Source organism: Trachymyrmex cornetzi, unplaced genomic scaffold (genome assembly GCF_001594075.2).
Source record: "Trachymyrmex cornetzi isolate Tcor2-1 unplaced genomic scaffold, Tcor1.1 scaffold488, whole genome shotgun sequence".
Classification (NCBI taxonomy): Eukaryota; Metazoa; Arthropoda; class Insecta; order Hymenoptera; family Formicidae; genus Trachymyrmex; species Trachymyrmex cornetzi.
The window spans coordinates 411,867-428,307 of NW_017299706.1; the positions used below are offsets into that span (position 1 = coordinate 411,867).

At 31.1% G+C, this 16,441-nt stretch overlaps 2 protein-coding genes across 4 annotated transcripts in view; both read left to right on the forward strand.

Annotated features, from left to right (window-relative positions):
- Positions 1-480: 480 nt before the first annotated feature.
- LOC108765394 (uncharacterized) lies at positions 481-4,409 on the forward strand. The gene is made up of 4 exons (XM_018514089.1): positions 481-770; positions 2,382-2,431; positions 2,801-3,115; positions 3,601-4,409. The coding sequence occupies exons 1-4, from the start codon at positions 759-761 to the stop codon at positions 4,406-4,408; spliced, it is 1,185 nt and encodes a 394-aa protein (XP_018369591.1). The 5' UTR covers positions 481-758; the 3' UTR covers position 4,409.
- A 9,619-nt stretch (positions 4,410-14,028) lies between these two features.
- The window catches only part of LOC108765384 (glycine-rich protein DOT1), a 3,376-nt gene continuing 963 nt past the window's right edge, over positions 14,029-16,441 (forward strand). Inside the window, exons 1-6 of one of the 3 annotated variants that reach the window (XM_018514073.1) lie at positions 14,029-14,113; positions 15,120-15,181; positions 15,520-15,689; positions 15,792-15,827; positions 16,276-16,371; positions 16,423-16,431. In XM_018514073.1, coding sequence (XP_018369575.1) covers positions 14,096-14,113; positions 15,120-15,181; positions 15,520-15,689; positions 15,792-15,827; positions 16,276-16,371; positions 16,423-16,431 — 391 coding nt within the window. In that variant the 5' untranslated portion in view covers positions 14,029-14,095. Of the gene's footprint in view, positions 14,114-15,119; positions 15,182-15,519; positions 15,828-16,275; positions 16,372-16,422; positions 16,432-16,441 lie in introns of all 3 variants that reach the window. The other 2 variants (XM_018514072.1, XM_018514071.1) reach the window with 2 other exon arrangements.

Sequence of the window (16,441 nt, forward strand, 5' to 3'; positions counted from 1 at the left end):
ATAAACCCTATCAATTTTTTGTCGCTGTCTACTAAATTTTCTATTTATTGCCGTTATTTTCTATCGCTATCTATTAGTCACTGTCTAACTTTCGTTTGACAAAACCTTCAGTGCATATATCTACGGTGTACTGTAATCTACTAGCTATTCTATTTTCATAACACATCGAACTGATAGCGCGATATATTCATACATCTGTCGGATCGGACTCTAGGTTCATCACTGTATCTCGGGGGGAAAAAGCTGGGAGGAATTTTGCTGCAGCATCTCGCATGATGAATACGCCCATCACATCGCACTGTTGACGTTGTCCATCTCGATGAAGAAAGTGTCGATTTCTCCCTAAACAAAAATTAGACGACTCACCCGGCCACGTTTAGCAGCGAAGGCCGCGGGGGTCCATCCCGCCCGTTTTCTATTTCCATTGAGCATGATGGTACGGCGGACGCGCCGATCGCCGGTACATTTCCACGGTGGGAGGCGATCGCCGACTATGCACCGCGTCTATGCTCTTTTTATCTTGTATAAAAGAGAAGAGGCATAGCGCAGATAGCCGCAATACAACTGGATCATCCGTGGTGGCGAGCACGACCGGACACAGATCGGATCCTGGGCCTTTGATCGGTCAGCAGGTGACGAGCGACCGTCGCCTTTTCACCACCCGTGCCTCGCGACGACACTGATAACGCGACAACAGATCGGATAAGAACGCATTATCAGGCTTGACCAGCGGCGCGAGTCATTTAAGGGCCGGCAGTATGCGGTGCATGGTGAGTCAGATTATTCGAATTTCTCGATTTAAAAGATCGGTCACACTTTTCTATAATTATGGATATCACTTAATTCTTTTTTTAATTAAGAAGTAATAATATTTTTTTTACTTCTATCTTGTAATTATGTTGATAAATAGTTCTTAAAATTAAATTGCATGTCTTTATGAAGAAATTTAAAAGAGATACAATGATTTAAAAAAAGGCAGGAAAGCTTTTATTTTTTGAATGATTTTATCTAGTAGTTAATTAAAAATGAAAGTATATTTTATATTGTTTAAAAGTGATGTGATCTCTCATACTTGCAAGAGAGAAAAAGTAAGGAGAAAAATAATTTAATCTTTTAAAATGTTAAATCGTAATTTGTTTTATATTATTTTTATTCGTTTATAGTTTCGGTTACCTTATTTATTATTAAAATAGTTATTAATTTTTGTTTATGATTTATGTTTGAATAATTAGTTGTTTTTTAGTAATTAAGTCATAAATTAATTTACAAATAAGAAATACACTTAATAAACTTATGATGTGTAAACAGAGTGTCCCAAACTTTCTGAGTCTTTTTAACACATCGCTTGTGAACTTAAAGGTGGACTGATTTGAAAAACCCTCTACCATTTTGCAATTTTCGTAATTTTTTTTAATTACTTAATAAACAGAATGTCTAAAATTGACGCATAAAATAACTTTGAGTTAACTTTAAGAATTCTTTAAGATATTCCATATATAAAAAACTCTGAAAGATATATATATCTTAAAGTTGCTTATGCGTCAATTTTACCCTCTTATTTGGCAATCTTTAGAAATTATTATTTCGTTAATTAGGCATTGCAAAAAATTTGGAACACTCTGTACATTATTTTTTATTGTTTCAAAGAAGTAAGAATGTTGACCGAATTAATTTTTAAAGATGCAAAAATTTATTATGCCAATTTAATAATTTTGATAACTCTAAAGATAATATAAATTTACTTTATGATTCTTTACTATATCAAGGATGTGTTTTACAAAAATATTTTTTGTATTATTCGGAATTAATGGATAATACATTTTGAATATTAATTCTCAAAAAGGGAGCGCGTAAAAAAATAAAATAATCTGTTCATGTTTCTTCAAAAATTAAAAAAGATGAATAATAATTTTTAATATTTTTAATTATTACATATATATGTGCATGTATGTTTACAAGAAGTAACAACTTATTCAAATTTTATGTTTAAACTGATTTCTAGAATGCAACTCAAAAGAACTTGGTAAATAACAGGATTAACTTTCATCGTGTGAAAGTCTTACTATACTTATCAATGAAAGTATGATTAAACGAAGGAAGAGGCAAGACCCGATAACGGCCTGCGAGTTTAGATAATTATGCTACTTATGGTCGTAAACTAAGCACTAATGACAACCGTAGCGTATCAGGATTGCGTGCCTCAAAATGTGTAACTCTTACAAATGAAATTCTACACGCGACTAAATTTTCGTGATTTCGTGCAAAAACCTGTCAACTTAATAGACAGTTGATTTACTTTGTCGTTTACGCTCCCGTTACTACACATATTAAAACTTACGTTACCGTTAAAAGGAATGTTGACCGGAAATTAATGTTTACAGGCTCTTTGCGTTCTGCTATTAGCGATTAGCGAGCCCCTTCTTACTCACGCGTAAGTATCCGTGTGCTATACTCAATTAAGGATAATTAATTAAATTATATTGATAATAAAATGGTAGAAAGTTGATTTAGTAATTGTTTTTTTATGTATAAAGTCTTTCAAAATTTTAAATGTATATTTAAAAAACAAAGATTACATTTTACAAAACTCGCAATAACTTATATATATATCATATAATTATTAAAAAAAATGAATTTAAGACAATTTTATGAACATATCATTCTTCATAATTCCTATCGATAAAGTTAATTAGGAGTTTTCAAATATGCTTTTTAAAATGATAAAGTAAAAAAACTAGTATAATAAATAATAATATAAAGTATCAAAAAATATTTCTATCTATATTGTTTGCTGTTTCAGAAAGGTAGTTTTAATCGTGCCCCGACAAGTAAGACGGAGCCCAGTAGTGCCATGGCGACCTCCGGGCAATTACAAAAAATCATCTTACAGTGGAAACGACTTTCATCGTCACGCATATTATGGTCGCGGTAATCGTTACACGAAACCATTCCGACCGTTACCGCATGGGGGTGATGATTTCGATCATAGTCCTGAAGTTATGAATCACGTGCATGTACCGCACGGCAAAGACATTAGTCACAGCATCTCTTTTGGCAAAGGATACATTCCGTATGATAGCATCAAGAGCAATAATTTACCATTTGTGCATGAAAGGTAATCTTATATTAAGCATAATTAATTTAAATTATTTTTCTTATCTTCATTTTGATTACGTTTTATCTTTCCAATTATAATATTGTAATTATAATATAATTAGTAAAGTTAACAGAATATAATTAGCGTTAATTATATTACATATAGTATAATTAATTCTAATTGTGCTATTTTTTTCGTTAGAACCTGGTTACACAATTTTGATAAAAGTATAAATATTGCTTTTGAATTTGTGAACAAATAATCTGACAATTATAAAAAGTACTTTTTATATAGACGAAAACTTTTACTTTTAACTTTTACTTTAATTATAATGATATCCTATATAATAAAGATTAGATACATATAAATAGTACATTTATATTTGAAAGAGTCAACCAGTATGCGATACCAGTTAATCTTTATCGATTAAACGGTATATCTATCTCAATTTCTATTAGTTTTTCCTAACATATTCAAGCAGCTTCCTTTCTTTTCCAATTTAGATACGCCGGTACTTACGGACGTCAACCAGACTATCCACCGACCAGTTTCACGGTAGGTCAGGATTATGCGGTATCGGGGACAGCGCATTCTTATGAGAATCCGCAGTTAGACTCTTATTTCTCGGACATGGAGAACGCTGCCAGAAACGAATTGCGCAGTAATGTAAAAGATAGCATAAACAAATATTATGGTGCACGCTCGATCGAGAAAGATCTCAGTCTGAGAAATCAACAGGCCCTCAGCAGTATTATAGAACAGAGCAAGAATTCCTTGAAGGGCACCGAGGGCCTGTCCTCAGATACCTCACCAGCTGCGTACGCTCACGCTGCTTCCTCAGTCAATTCCGCTAACATTCCCGCCGCCACCGGTGTGCAAGGGGCTGTGATAGTACCGGCGGGTATACCGTCGGCAACTATAGCTGGTAACAAGGACGGCATCGTTCTGCAGGACACTGTGTCCATGGACGAGTACCAGAGGAAACTGGAAGAACTCACCAAGTCCTGGCCAAATGCGTTGGCCACCGGTGCCAACTTCGCAACGGCCGGAACAATTTCTACGCCCCAGCAGCTGCACGCTGGCTTCTCGTCCACCGGTCTACCAGGTGCTGGTTTTGGCGATTCGTCTGGCGGTGTCAATTGGCTCCCCAGTTTTGTTCAATCCAAACAAAGCTATGCCGTGCGCGAAGACCATGGGGACCCCACGAGCTATGACTTCAGAACGATGGCCGTACAAGGCGCTCCGTACCAACACGTGTCTTTCGGTCACGAAGGAGTGACGGCAGGGATCGCCCCGGGTGTTCATGGGTAGACACAGAATATCGAAATACATATGCAAAAGGAACGATTTTTTGCTGAAATATCAAAAAATTTAATTAAACCAGTGAAATCTGAAAATTATTTTGTTTGAACCATCGAAATAATTATGTAAGATGCTCAAACTGATTACTAGAACGTTGAAACTTTTTTCAGCATTATTATCAACAATGTTTAAGCATTCTACGTAATTATTTTGATGGTCCAACAAATTTATTTTTAGATTTGTATCTAACTAAATTTTTATATACTTCAGCAAAACTACAGTTCTTTTCGTACAGGAGCATTAATGTCATCTGACGTGTACGTTTCGCGTTAAATTTTTCTGTAATATTATAAAAATATTTATGTTTTTATTTACGTAATTAATAATACAGCTCTACTATTTTATTTTGGGGAAAAAGCAAAAAGAATCGGCCAGAAAAAATAAATCTAATAGTAAAGTTTCTTCATGAATATGAGCGCATTGGACGCCATTAATGCTTCTGGTTACACGCTTGATCGGGTTTTAAGAATTAATGTGATTTTGACAAATTTAATCTCTCTTTTCGTAGACACGGCAAAATGTATATTCATATTGCCACGAATGTATAAATATGCGGGGATCATTTTTGTGTATCTCTCTTGAGGCGTTGAAATCTGAATTCAATGAAATTATATCCACTCCAGAGAGTATTCGTACATTGCAAATATCTCGTAAAGTACACGGTAATAATAAATTTACATAAATTTGTTGTGTGATGTTAGAAACTTGATAGTTTCTAACTTAAAAATTATTAAGGATCTTTTCTTGGTTTTTTTATTTTTTGATAAGCTTATAGAATACTACTATCATCCACTTTCTCATGGGAAAATTTTTCCTTTTCGCAGTATTGCAAGATTGACTAATGATGAGTTAGTTATGTAGATTAGTCAACAGAAATTTCTATCTTGAAGCTTTCATTATAAGTATTCGATAAATGGATAATAAGAAATATTATTGTACACACGGCGTCACAAATTACTTTTACCATATCTTCTCATTCTTTCTTATGCCTTCTTCTCATTCTTTCCTCGATACTCGTGCAACTTCATGTGTCAAGACATTTATGACGCCATGTATACAATAGCTTTATTTTACATTTATAATACACTTCTATTTTTGAGAGAAAAGGTTGAAAGAGTGAGAGTGAGAACGAGAGAGAGAGAGAAGGAAAGAGGGGGAGAGAGAGGAGTGGAGGGAGAGGGAGAAGGAGGGGGAGGGGGGAAAGAGATTGTTTTTCATTTATCATTATTTATTTGAGGCTACATGTCTATGTTATCATTCATAAGTTTCTGGATACTCTTAAAAATAAAATACATATTTTATAATAAAAGTGTCCAAGAATTTAAAAATGATAATGTAAATAGAATTCAATTTTTAATGAATCTCAATTATCTGTTTCATATATTCAAAGATTGTCCTAACATGTTTTTGATCAATAAATATATAACATATAATAATACATGCGGAACAATTTCGGGGCTATAGTTGTTAAACCAATGATTTTAATGAATGTGAAAATAGTAATGAAAATACGGCATCACGTTCTACTAATTATTCAAATATATTGCTCCGTCAGTAAATCGTGTCTATTTTAAATTTTAATAATTGGCTTTAAGAAAATGAAAGTTAATAACAGTAATAAAATAAAGCGATCATACCAAATTATAATATAAGCATGAGAGAGTGGTGCAAAGTTATAAAAATATTTTTTTAATGTTTTAGCAAATTTTACTTTCTCTCTGTTTTAAATATAATTGATGTTTGAATTTGTGTTCGTAAAATGTTAAACGTCTCGAACAAATTTCGTCGAGCAGTCTACTTATCCTATAGGTTATATTTATATTATTTATAATATTGCTTAAGGAATGTTAACATGTCTGTATACTGATAATTTTCAATATCTGCAAATATTATTAATTTTATACGTTTTTATTACGTTACGTCTTTTTATAATTTTATATTTTCAAGTTATGATTTTTGCAAACTTTTTTACGGATATTTTATGATTTTTGAATAAGGGAAAAGAGATTGTAATAGTCACTGCGCAAACTTTCAGACTCAGATGAAATACAAATAGAAAAATTTACCTATTAAATGTGATGTTTAAAAAGTAAAATGTTAATAACTTATTTGTTACAAAAGGACAAAACTAAAAGGTTATTTTACTTAATGAGATGTTTTTTTAATTAAGTTCAATACCTTTCTAAAAAATTCTTTGTTGTTTAAAAAATTGAAATGTATAATTACTAAGATATTTTAACACAGAGAAAAAATAATAGTTTTAAATTATAAATTATCTTCCCAGCAAACACAAACATGTGACGTATACCTATTAGTTGTAATTTTCCACTTCACAATATACCTGTAATATAACGCGTGTGTTATACTACAGTTATATTCTTGAGTGGAAAATTACAACTAATAGATACATTACATGTAACTTTGTATTTGTTAGGTTAGCCTCAATTTTTAATTTAACAAAGAATATGTAGCTAAAAGATTGTACGAGAAAAAGATATTCTATATACATAGAGAGGATGACATTGCGCATCGTTACAATTTCAAATACTTAAGAGTTATATGTGTAATATGATGATGTCATTTCTAAGATTATATAGATGTAATAATACTATAGGAATATTTCGGAGGCTCATAGAACAAACTATTATTCTCACGACATTATTAAAGCATTACGTATATATATAAATATTTACATATTATATAATTATAAAACCAAATCTAAAGATGTAAATATAAAAATTACAAGAAAACGATAAATTTATTGATAAAGTATTACGTTTCGACAAAATTTCTAATATATAATTACATATTAATTACAGCTAGGTATTTCAATTACTTTTGTTAACCGAATAATTTTCAAGTTATTATGCATACGTTTAACTTCTTCCGTTAATGTATAAAAGACGAGGAATATCATTCCGACATATCGTTATAAAATGTATATTGCGGATATTTGACGATTATTTAAATATAAAATATAATACATTAATTATATTTTCAACGTGTAAAGAAATAAATATACATGACGCATACAGTAAATTGTATTAGATTTAAATGATTAATGTTCTACGACCTACGATATATCGTTCCACATTATCTTGATTTATGTAAAACTAATTTATGTAAAAGAGTGTTTAGCTTAGTGTTGTTTAATTATTTCTAGTAATTAGTTATATATAGATACAATAATTATTATAGATACAAAAATTATTAAATAATAACTTACAATTAAAATTATTTCTGCAGAATTAAATCTAAATTAAACGAACATTTTAACAAAAATCGACAGAAAAAAATTACTTGAAGTATTTAGTTTGATTAAGGCTATAATTTATTTAAAGCTGCAATTTTGTGTTTTCTTTAAAAATATAATACGTTGTGAACAACTTTAATCGTACAAAAATATTCACAAATTTCATAAATGCCCTACATATTCACTTATATTAATCTTATGGATAACAGTTGCCATTATAGAAATTCGTAGCTCTTTCTTGCTACAGATATAAACGATAATATTAATTTTAATATTAACAGATTTATATCTATTAATCTTGAAATTAATATACTTTATCATTTATCTCTAGCATTAATTATACAGCAAAATGGGATACGAATGCCCATGACAACAACTGTTATCCATAGATATTTATGGCCACATCCATAATTGCTATGTACTTTTTTAAATAGCAATTGAAGACATTTACGGGTAATAAATATCTACGACGACCGTAAAATCTGACTGGTCGGAAACACGCGCCGTTTCCACGGTCGAGCGGTCATGAAGGCGACTGTAAAAATCGGCCGTCTTATCCATCACTCGAGCAAAGTAATGCTGGGAGATCACGGTCACCAGCAGAGATCGCATCCTTTCTCGTTCCGGTTACTTTCACTGGAAGACCGATGACCGGTTGAACGTTTGAAAGTCGAGAAAGCCGTTCTTGGCGATCCCACCGTCTATAGATGCCGCTCACGGTTATAATCAGCAAGAATGGAATCAAAGGCAGAGGATCAGCAGAGAATAAGGAAAGTGAAAGGATCGAGAAGGGCTCAGCAGGAAAACAATAATTTGTGAATTAAATCGGATTTTTATATAGCTTGTCATACGAGTGGTAATTGTCTGTTCAAAGACGTAGCCTTTGATTAACTTTTTCACAACGTTGATTTTATAATGTTATTATAATGATTTGATTTGATTGCCAAATTTCTTATGTATATAATCAATGAATTTTATCAACATATCACTTTCTCACTTTAAACGCAAAAAGTGATTTTCAAATTTTTACCATAAATGAGTCAAAATATTATCTTATCAATGATCAAAAGTGAACTTATTTAAGTACCAATATTAACGACAATTTTATTCTAATTTCGCTGAAATGTTTTTAATTTTGTTTGACAAATATAACAGATTCCATTGTATAATATTAATATTTTTAGAAGTACGTAACAATAACAGCTGCTTGAACCTTTCTTTCATTTGAATATTTCGTACGGCAGATCGTTTTAATTTCGACTGCGAAAAGCTGATTTTGATCTTGATTGTAAGGTAAGGTCGTTCGGTGCACCTTCACCAGGGTTTCTTGCGGAAGCGTGTGAAAGTGATAGTTGTCGGATGAATCACATAGATGAAGGCTGTATTGTAGCGCATCATTTAATGCAAGTAGGAGGAAGTTCGAAAAGCGGATAAAATTTCTATCATTTAATCGAGACGCAACGTTTGTAGGAAAATTTTTGCAATAATATATTTCGAACATATTAATAATAAATCACGTATAAGATAAATAAAGACATGAAGTATAAAGATACGGAAATATTTATTCACGGATACGTTTAAATGTTTGCTTCGACTAACACCGAACATCTATGTACAATAATTGCTAATTCCTACAAATGGTTTGCGCAATTTCCTCGTTGGCATTACAAGAACCGACGCGATGTTTCTTAGTCATGAAAAAGATCAAGCGAATAAATTATTTACTATAAAAATAAAATGACGAAAAATCAAATATTTCATCAATAGGTATAAAGAACATAATTATAGAAAAGTCGAAAAATTTTAAAATTCTATCTTTTTTTCATAAAGAAATATACAATACTTAATATTAATAGAAAGGTCAATAATGACCACTCACAATCAGTACTTTTAGCGTTAATATGCGGTTTGTTTGAAGAGAGTAACATTCACGCAGCTATATCGTATAATAGTAGAGAGTTTAAATACATGGAACGGTCGTCGGTTCTTCCGCTGTAAAAGAGAAGTAGTATTCATATTTTTACGTGGCATAGTGCGAATACATAAAAGAATATACTTGTCTAAAGAACTTCATTGTTTATTTGCTATTAAATAATTTTTACGGTTTATTGTTTAAGGATAATATCTCGATAAATATCTCGACAGGCATTACACACTGTTAAATTTTATAGGGTCAAATTAATTCAATGTGAGTCACCACTGCTCTTACTCAATAATATTGTTATTTTTTACTAAAACAATGGTTATATTTGTCACTATACAGTATCAATTTAACATTATATAGTGTCAAATTTAATTATTATTTTAGTAAAAAATAACTATATATTTAGTAGGAGCAGTGGCGACTCACGTTGAGTTAATATTTGACCCCATAAAATTTAACAGTGCATGATTAGCAATAAGACGTAAGAGATACAATCTATCATATTCTTACAGTCTAATCATTTCATATATCGTTGTAATACATATAGAAACCTTTAGTATCGTTAACTAAAAATACTTCCTTATTAATTGATATTATACGTGATAAATACCTGAAATAACATTTTTAAATATATACTTATATACATTTAAAAATGTTATTTCACGTATTTCTATGCATATAAAAATGCAGTCTAAGTGAAAGCATATACGACAAAATCATTTCTACCGGAAAAGTTTTATTATTTACCTACGTAAAAAGTGTAAAATAAAAGAATGTTTAGAAATTAAAAGAGAGTTTTCCGTATATTTTCTCGAATAGCATCGATATCAATTCTTGAATCTTAATGGCTGTTCTACAGTTCTTTTGCCTTTTTGATCAAAAAGGCAAGAGACAAACAGAGATAAGAAACAGGAAACAAAAAGCACATTATAGAACAGCCATAAATGATTAGATGCAAGAAAACATGTTTTGCTTAGATTATTAATTTTATTTTGCTAAGGAAGTTAAAATTGAAGCTCTATTAAGATTGAAGAGTAGAATTGTATTCTTCTTGAATCATAATAAATGCACGTGCTCGAGCATTGAATTGATGGATGATATAATAGAGATACCGTGTCAATGTCAGCTTGTATGGAATCAAGGCCAGCAATTCGTGGCAAAAGGAAGTCTCCGCGAGTGCTCGCCGCGGCTAGCAATCATTTTGTCGCGGAATTTGCCGTAGAGGCTTGAATATGATAAGGGAAAAGAGTGAAAGGATAAGGAGCGGCACAATACAGTCGAGAGAGCCTCTCACGGTTATTCGCCACAAGCAGCTGTCTTTCTCAATGCAACGCGGTATGCGTTTCCGTCTCTTCCCGTTCACTACACTCGGTCGCTCTCACCCTTTTATTTTCACTTACTCTTCCTTTCCCTGCACCCTATTCTACCTCCCGCGTGTTCCTGTTACTTTCTATTTTCTTACCCGACAGTATCTATGCGCTCGAGATGTACACGTGTGTACGAGATCCATTAACGCACTGTACGAGGTAGACAACGTAGACATGGCGACTGAAGAATCAGAAATTTTTAATTGACTGTTGTAAACTAATAAATCGCTTTTCATCTGTAAATTTTTTTAAGATATAAGCCCTTTTTAGTCAAGAAAAAATGTGAAAAAAATATCGTTACTTAGTTTTTGACGTTTATAACAGTCTAAATGTTGTTTTTTATATAAAAAGATATTTAATTATTTTTTTTTAAATAACATGCCTATGTATAATGGATATTTAAAATCTATGATAAAAAAAAACATATAATAATACTTCAAAAATATATTTAAAAAAATACGTTTAAAGAAATCAATTTAATAGTGTCATCTCTGACAACATTCTTAATATAGGTTTAATATAGATATTTATAAAATCAATCATTCGAAAAAATCTTTAAATTAAATAAATCCTTAAATCTGCTGAAGATAGCGTTTTTGCAATAAGATATATCATTTATTACAATTTATTAGCTCTTTCAGTTTTTTGAAAATCTTTTTGCAGCTTACGATTTATGGCTCTAAACGATTTTGTTAATAAAAAATAAAAAATTAGCACAAAGATATTTAGAGGAAATATAGTGCAATGGTTTGAGTATCTAAAACGTCTTGTATAGGGAATTCTCCGCGATAATTAACGCTACTGTGAGAGGTACGAGATAATTTTTCACTCTGTGCTTTCACATGGTTGATTAGTAAAAATCTCCCAACAATTAAATAGTGAGTTATTTGAGTAGATATACTTGTTAGTTCATTGTTGCGAATGTAACGGAATGTATACTCGCATATATTGTAGTTGGCAATAACCTGTACACCAGCAATGAAATGTGAAGATTTGAGAAAGTTGAAGTTCAAATTGGATTGAAATTTATTACATCTATTGTTCTTACTATAACTCATTAATTTTATGTTAATAACACAAATTCAATAGACACTGGGAATTCTTTTTCAGTGTACTTTTTAGATCTGATCAATTATTAAAATAGAAAGAGAATCATTCTGAGGCAAAACGATGAAATTCTTTTATATAATTATTATTTAATCAGCAAAAAGCTGGCATGATAACATTTATTTTTTTAATTTATTCTCCCTTTGAAGTAGTATGCAATTAACTTCAAACTCATATATAACCTTTTTAACTTTACAATAATATACACTTATATATATATATATATATATATATATATATATAATAAGAATTGCATTTAAAATTGAATGAGTTTAAAATTAAGATAAAATATAAATATGTTATTATCAGAATCTTCGAAGAATAATTATATCAGAGCTAAATTACTTTCAACTGTATGCTGTGTTTGTGTTATCTATATACATATTATAATACACTGATTATACGTTACATGCGCGTTTATGCTAGTTTGTGGTGAATTGATATCCGTGATCAGTTAAAATCTGTATAATTAATACAGTTGCTTAATCAGAGTATAGATAGAATTAATTTCTCTCACGCGATAAGCGTAACGAACGATAAGTGATCGTTGCTGATAAGTTAAATCATATCTGTGTGTGTAAACGTATATAATTCTGTGTTACATTATTAAATAGATACTTTATAAAAGAATATATCCGTTCCCATACAATCAATACTTTATGAATAATGTATACCGAAAAGAGTTAATGTTTATTATTATATCGCATGATTTATATATCGAAAAAGATGTATGATTTGTGTATGGCTTCAACACACCGATGCCAACTTTGTGCAGGGGAATTAAAATATTATCTACTAAGAAAAATTGTTAACAGATTTTACTAAAATTTTGTAAGTGGTGATTTTGCGTCGTATTATGACTTATTATAGTTTCTATATTCATTCGTTGGCCTGTGCCTGCACTTACTCAAACAAATAAATAAATTAATAATTTATTATCTATATTTATTATCTATAAAAATGGATTCACGATAATAAAGATCAAAGACATATGTTTAGATTTCGTTTTCTTATGCAGCATGTAAACATGCATTTTTTTTATTACTGAAATATTTGAGCAGGAATCATAAAGTGATATGCGAGTTGTCTATAATATTCTATTTTCTAGCTCATTTTATTCTGGAGATCGGGGAAAGTGTATAACCGATAGAAGTAATAGTTCTCTGAATCGATATTAATACTTTTTCTATCTACGTCTATTCACATACCACGCCAAACCCATAAATCATAAAGATCAATCATTGCAATGCGCTTATCGCGAATTGCCAATTGTCAATGGAATTCTTAAATAATATAGCCCGAGAAAAAAAGCACCAGCAATATCTTTGATTAATCTACAAATCAGTTAATATACAAATATAATTTTTGCTCGCGCAGAAATAAGGTCAGACTAGTATAATAAGAAGATCAGGACAATCATGAAAGAAAATCTTTTCTCCGCTTTTTTTCATTTCTTTTTCATTTATAAAATTCGGTATACAACATTGTGAAGTATCAGCTGTAGAAACTAGTAAGACACTATACACTGCATATGTTCTAATTACCGAAAACATAGCTAGTGGCAATCAATCATCATAAATATCGATATACATATGTCGGCAAAATCGAGAAAGCTCAACCGTAAATTTCTCTAGGACCAAGCTGGGTCACGGTTGTTCTTGTTCACAGAAACGCATTATGGGCCTACATGTAGTAAGCATCATCTGGTACATGTACTTCGGGTATACGGCGAGGGGGTATGCCCACCAGTTTTGTACGTCATCGCGCGGTCGGTTTCTTTTTGAGTGTTCTTCCGAGAGTACCTCCGATGTGGTGGTACCCGATCTTTATTTCATCCCCACTCCGTTCTTCCGGTATTTCCTCTCGTCTGGTATATATACAGGTAAGACCGCGGCTGCAAATATATGACAGTGTATACCGAGTCGCCGTGGTGAGCTGTGGAGGAAGGAAAAAGTTCAAGATCCGGTAGCGTCCTGGATACCAGAATGGAAATCAAATACGCTGTAAGATATTTAAACGGACAAAAACCGTCAAACGTTTCACTGAGAATACAGGATTCAAGATTTTACGTGCAATCGATGTCTGAAAGTGTCTTCGTTCAGTGGATTTTTTCTCATCCAAATCTACAGTCGCGTGAATGACAGTTTTATAATTTCGCTTAAAAAAGGACCTATTATAATAATTAGAAACTTTAACTTAATAAGTACAGAATAATATATAATGAAACAGTTTTCTGTGTTACAGTAATTAAATTTTAAAGTTGTAAATCGAAATTAATAATTAACAACAAAATTTGATATAAGAGCAAATCTTTTTTTATACAAAAAAAATAATTTTCTGAAATCAATCTGAAGTATACTTTAAAATTATACTTAATTATAATAAAAATTTTCAACACAGTATGTATATAATGCATGTTTTTGTTATTAAAGAAAATTTGATTATTTAAAAAATTTTATTGTAACTAAGAATTGTTGCTTTAACAATTATTTTTAATTCTTTTTTTTTGTTGCATAATAAAAAATCTGTTTAAAATTAAATAACAATATTTAATGTAAAAAATACCATTAATAAGGTTTTTAATTCTCAATACCTAAATGATGATTTTTTTGTATTTTATTTCGTAAAGTATAAGAAAAAATTTATAAATTGTTCAATTTTCAGTTTTTTTTTTATAAAATCCTTAATTTTTTGACATTTGTGGAGAGAGATGTAATAGAACTTAATATTTATTTTCTTCACCTAAAAATACATAAAAGAAGAAGAGAATAACTATTCAGGTTTTAAGAAAGAGTAATATTGTAAATCAATATTATATATGTAAGCTTTCCGATTTTTGTAATACAAGAATACTCATAAATAATTCTTGGAAACAATATGGAAAACAATAACTAAAATACGTTTTTTAAGTTATGTGATACCGAATTTAGCAATACATCTATTACATTCATATAGCTGAAATTAAAAAATCTGTTAAATGGATTATTAAGAAGACTTATTTAATTGCAGATAAAGGCCATCATTCTTGCAAATATTCTATCAGTAGGCTTCGCAACCTTTGGACATGAGCAGTGAGTCCCACAATCATAAAAATATTAGTAAAATTTACTACATCCGTCGAGGAATTATGTTTTCAGAATGTTAGATTCAATTTTATAATTAAAAATAGGGAAAATACCAATAAAATAAATTTATATCATTTTATAGCAGCCTACTTAAACGCTCATGCGTAATTAATTACACGTTTGTGTGTAATTAATTTATTCAAGATGCAATTAATTCATGTAGAAATTAGTGAAAGAAGATGAGAAATAAGATTCTTCACATATCTGTAATTACCGACATCTTAAAAAGTACGTTAATTAGGACCGTGCTGTTCCTCGTTTTAAGCACACTTTTTATATTTCAGTGTGCATATAAGGATACACTTGCCGGAGGTAACGCAGCAACATGAAAAGCATATCATAAAATATGAAGATCATGGCGGAGGAGGTCATGGAGGTGGAGGTGGAGGCGGCGGAGGTGATGATCATCACATTGATGTCTCCGGTCCTGGAGACATAGGAGGTGGCCATGGAGGTGGATTCGGAGGAGGCGGTGGTTTCGGAGGTGGTTTCGGAGGGGATCATGGAGGAGGTCATGGAGATGGTGGAGGTTACGGAGGTGGTGGAGGTTTTGGAGGAGGTTTTGGAGGTGGTCACGACGATATTGGCGGAGGTAAGGAGAAATTGCATGAAAGATACATTCTAATTTTAAATGTTATTATTTTTTAATAATATTCAAAGTATTAATTTTTTTGTTTATGAAATGAATTTGTAATGATAGAGATATTCAGGAAAAGAAACGCCGGAAGAAAAATAATATTACACTATACCTATGTATTATTTATTAAGCAATTAATATGTGTGATTAATGACTAAATGCATTATATCGTGATAAAATACATTAAGAAAATTCACAGAGATAAAATTAAAGTAACACATTTCCACTTAATAATTATTTTAATGTAAATTATTTTAAACATGAATAGAAATTTATTCTATTTTTATCTTGCTTAAATAAAAAATTCCTTTCTCTTTCTTCTTTCACTCTTTTTCTCTTTCTTTTTTTTGTATCATATTTACGATATCAAAATAAATAATATATTAAAAACAATTTATTTTAGGTGGAGATATCATCGTAGATCATGGTGGTGGTCACGGAGGAGGCTACGGCGGTGGCGGTGGTTTTGGAGGTGGCCACGGAGGAGGTGGTTATGGTGGGGGCGGCGGCGGCGGCGGCGGAGGAGGTGGTATCATCATAGATCATGGAGGACATGGCGGCGGCGGCGG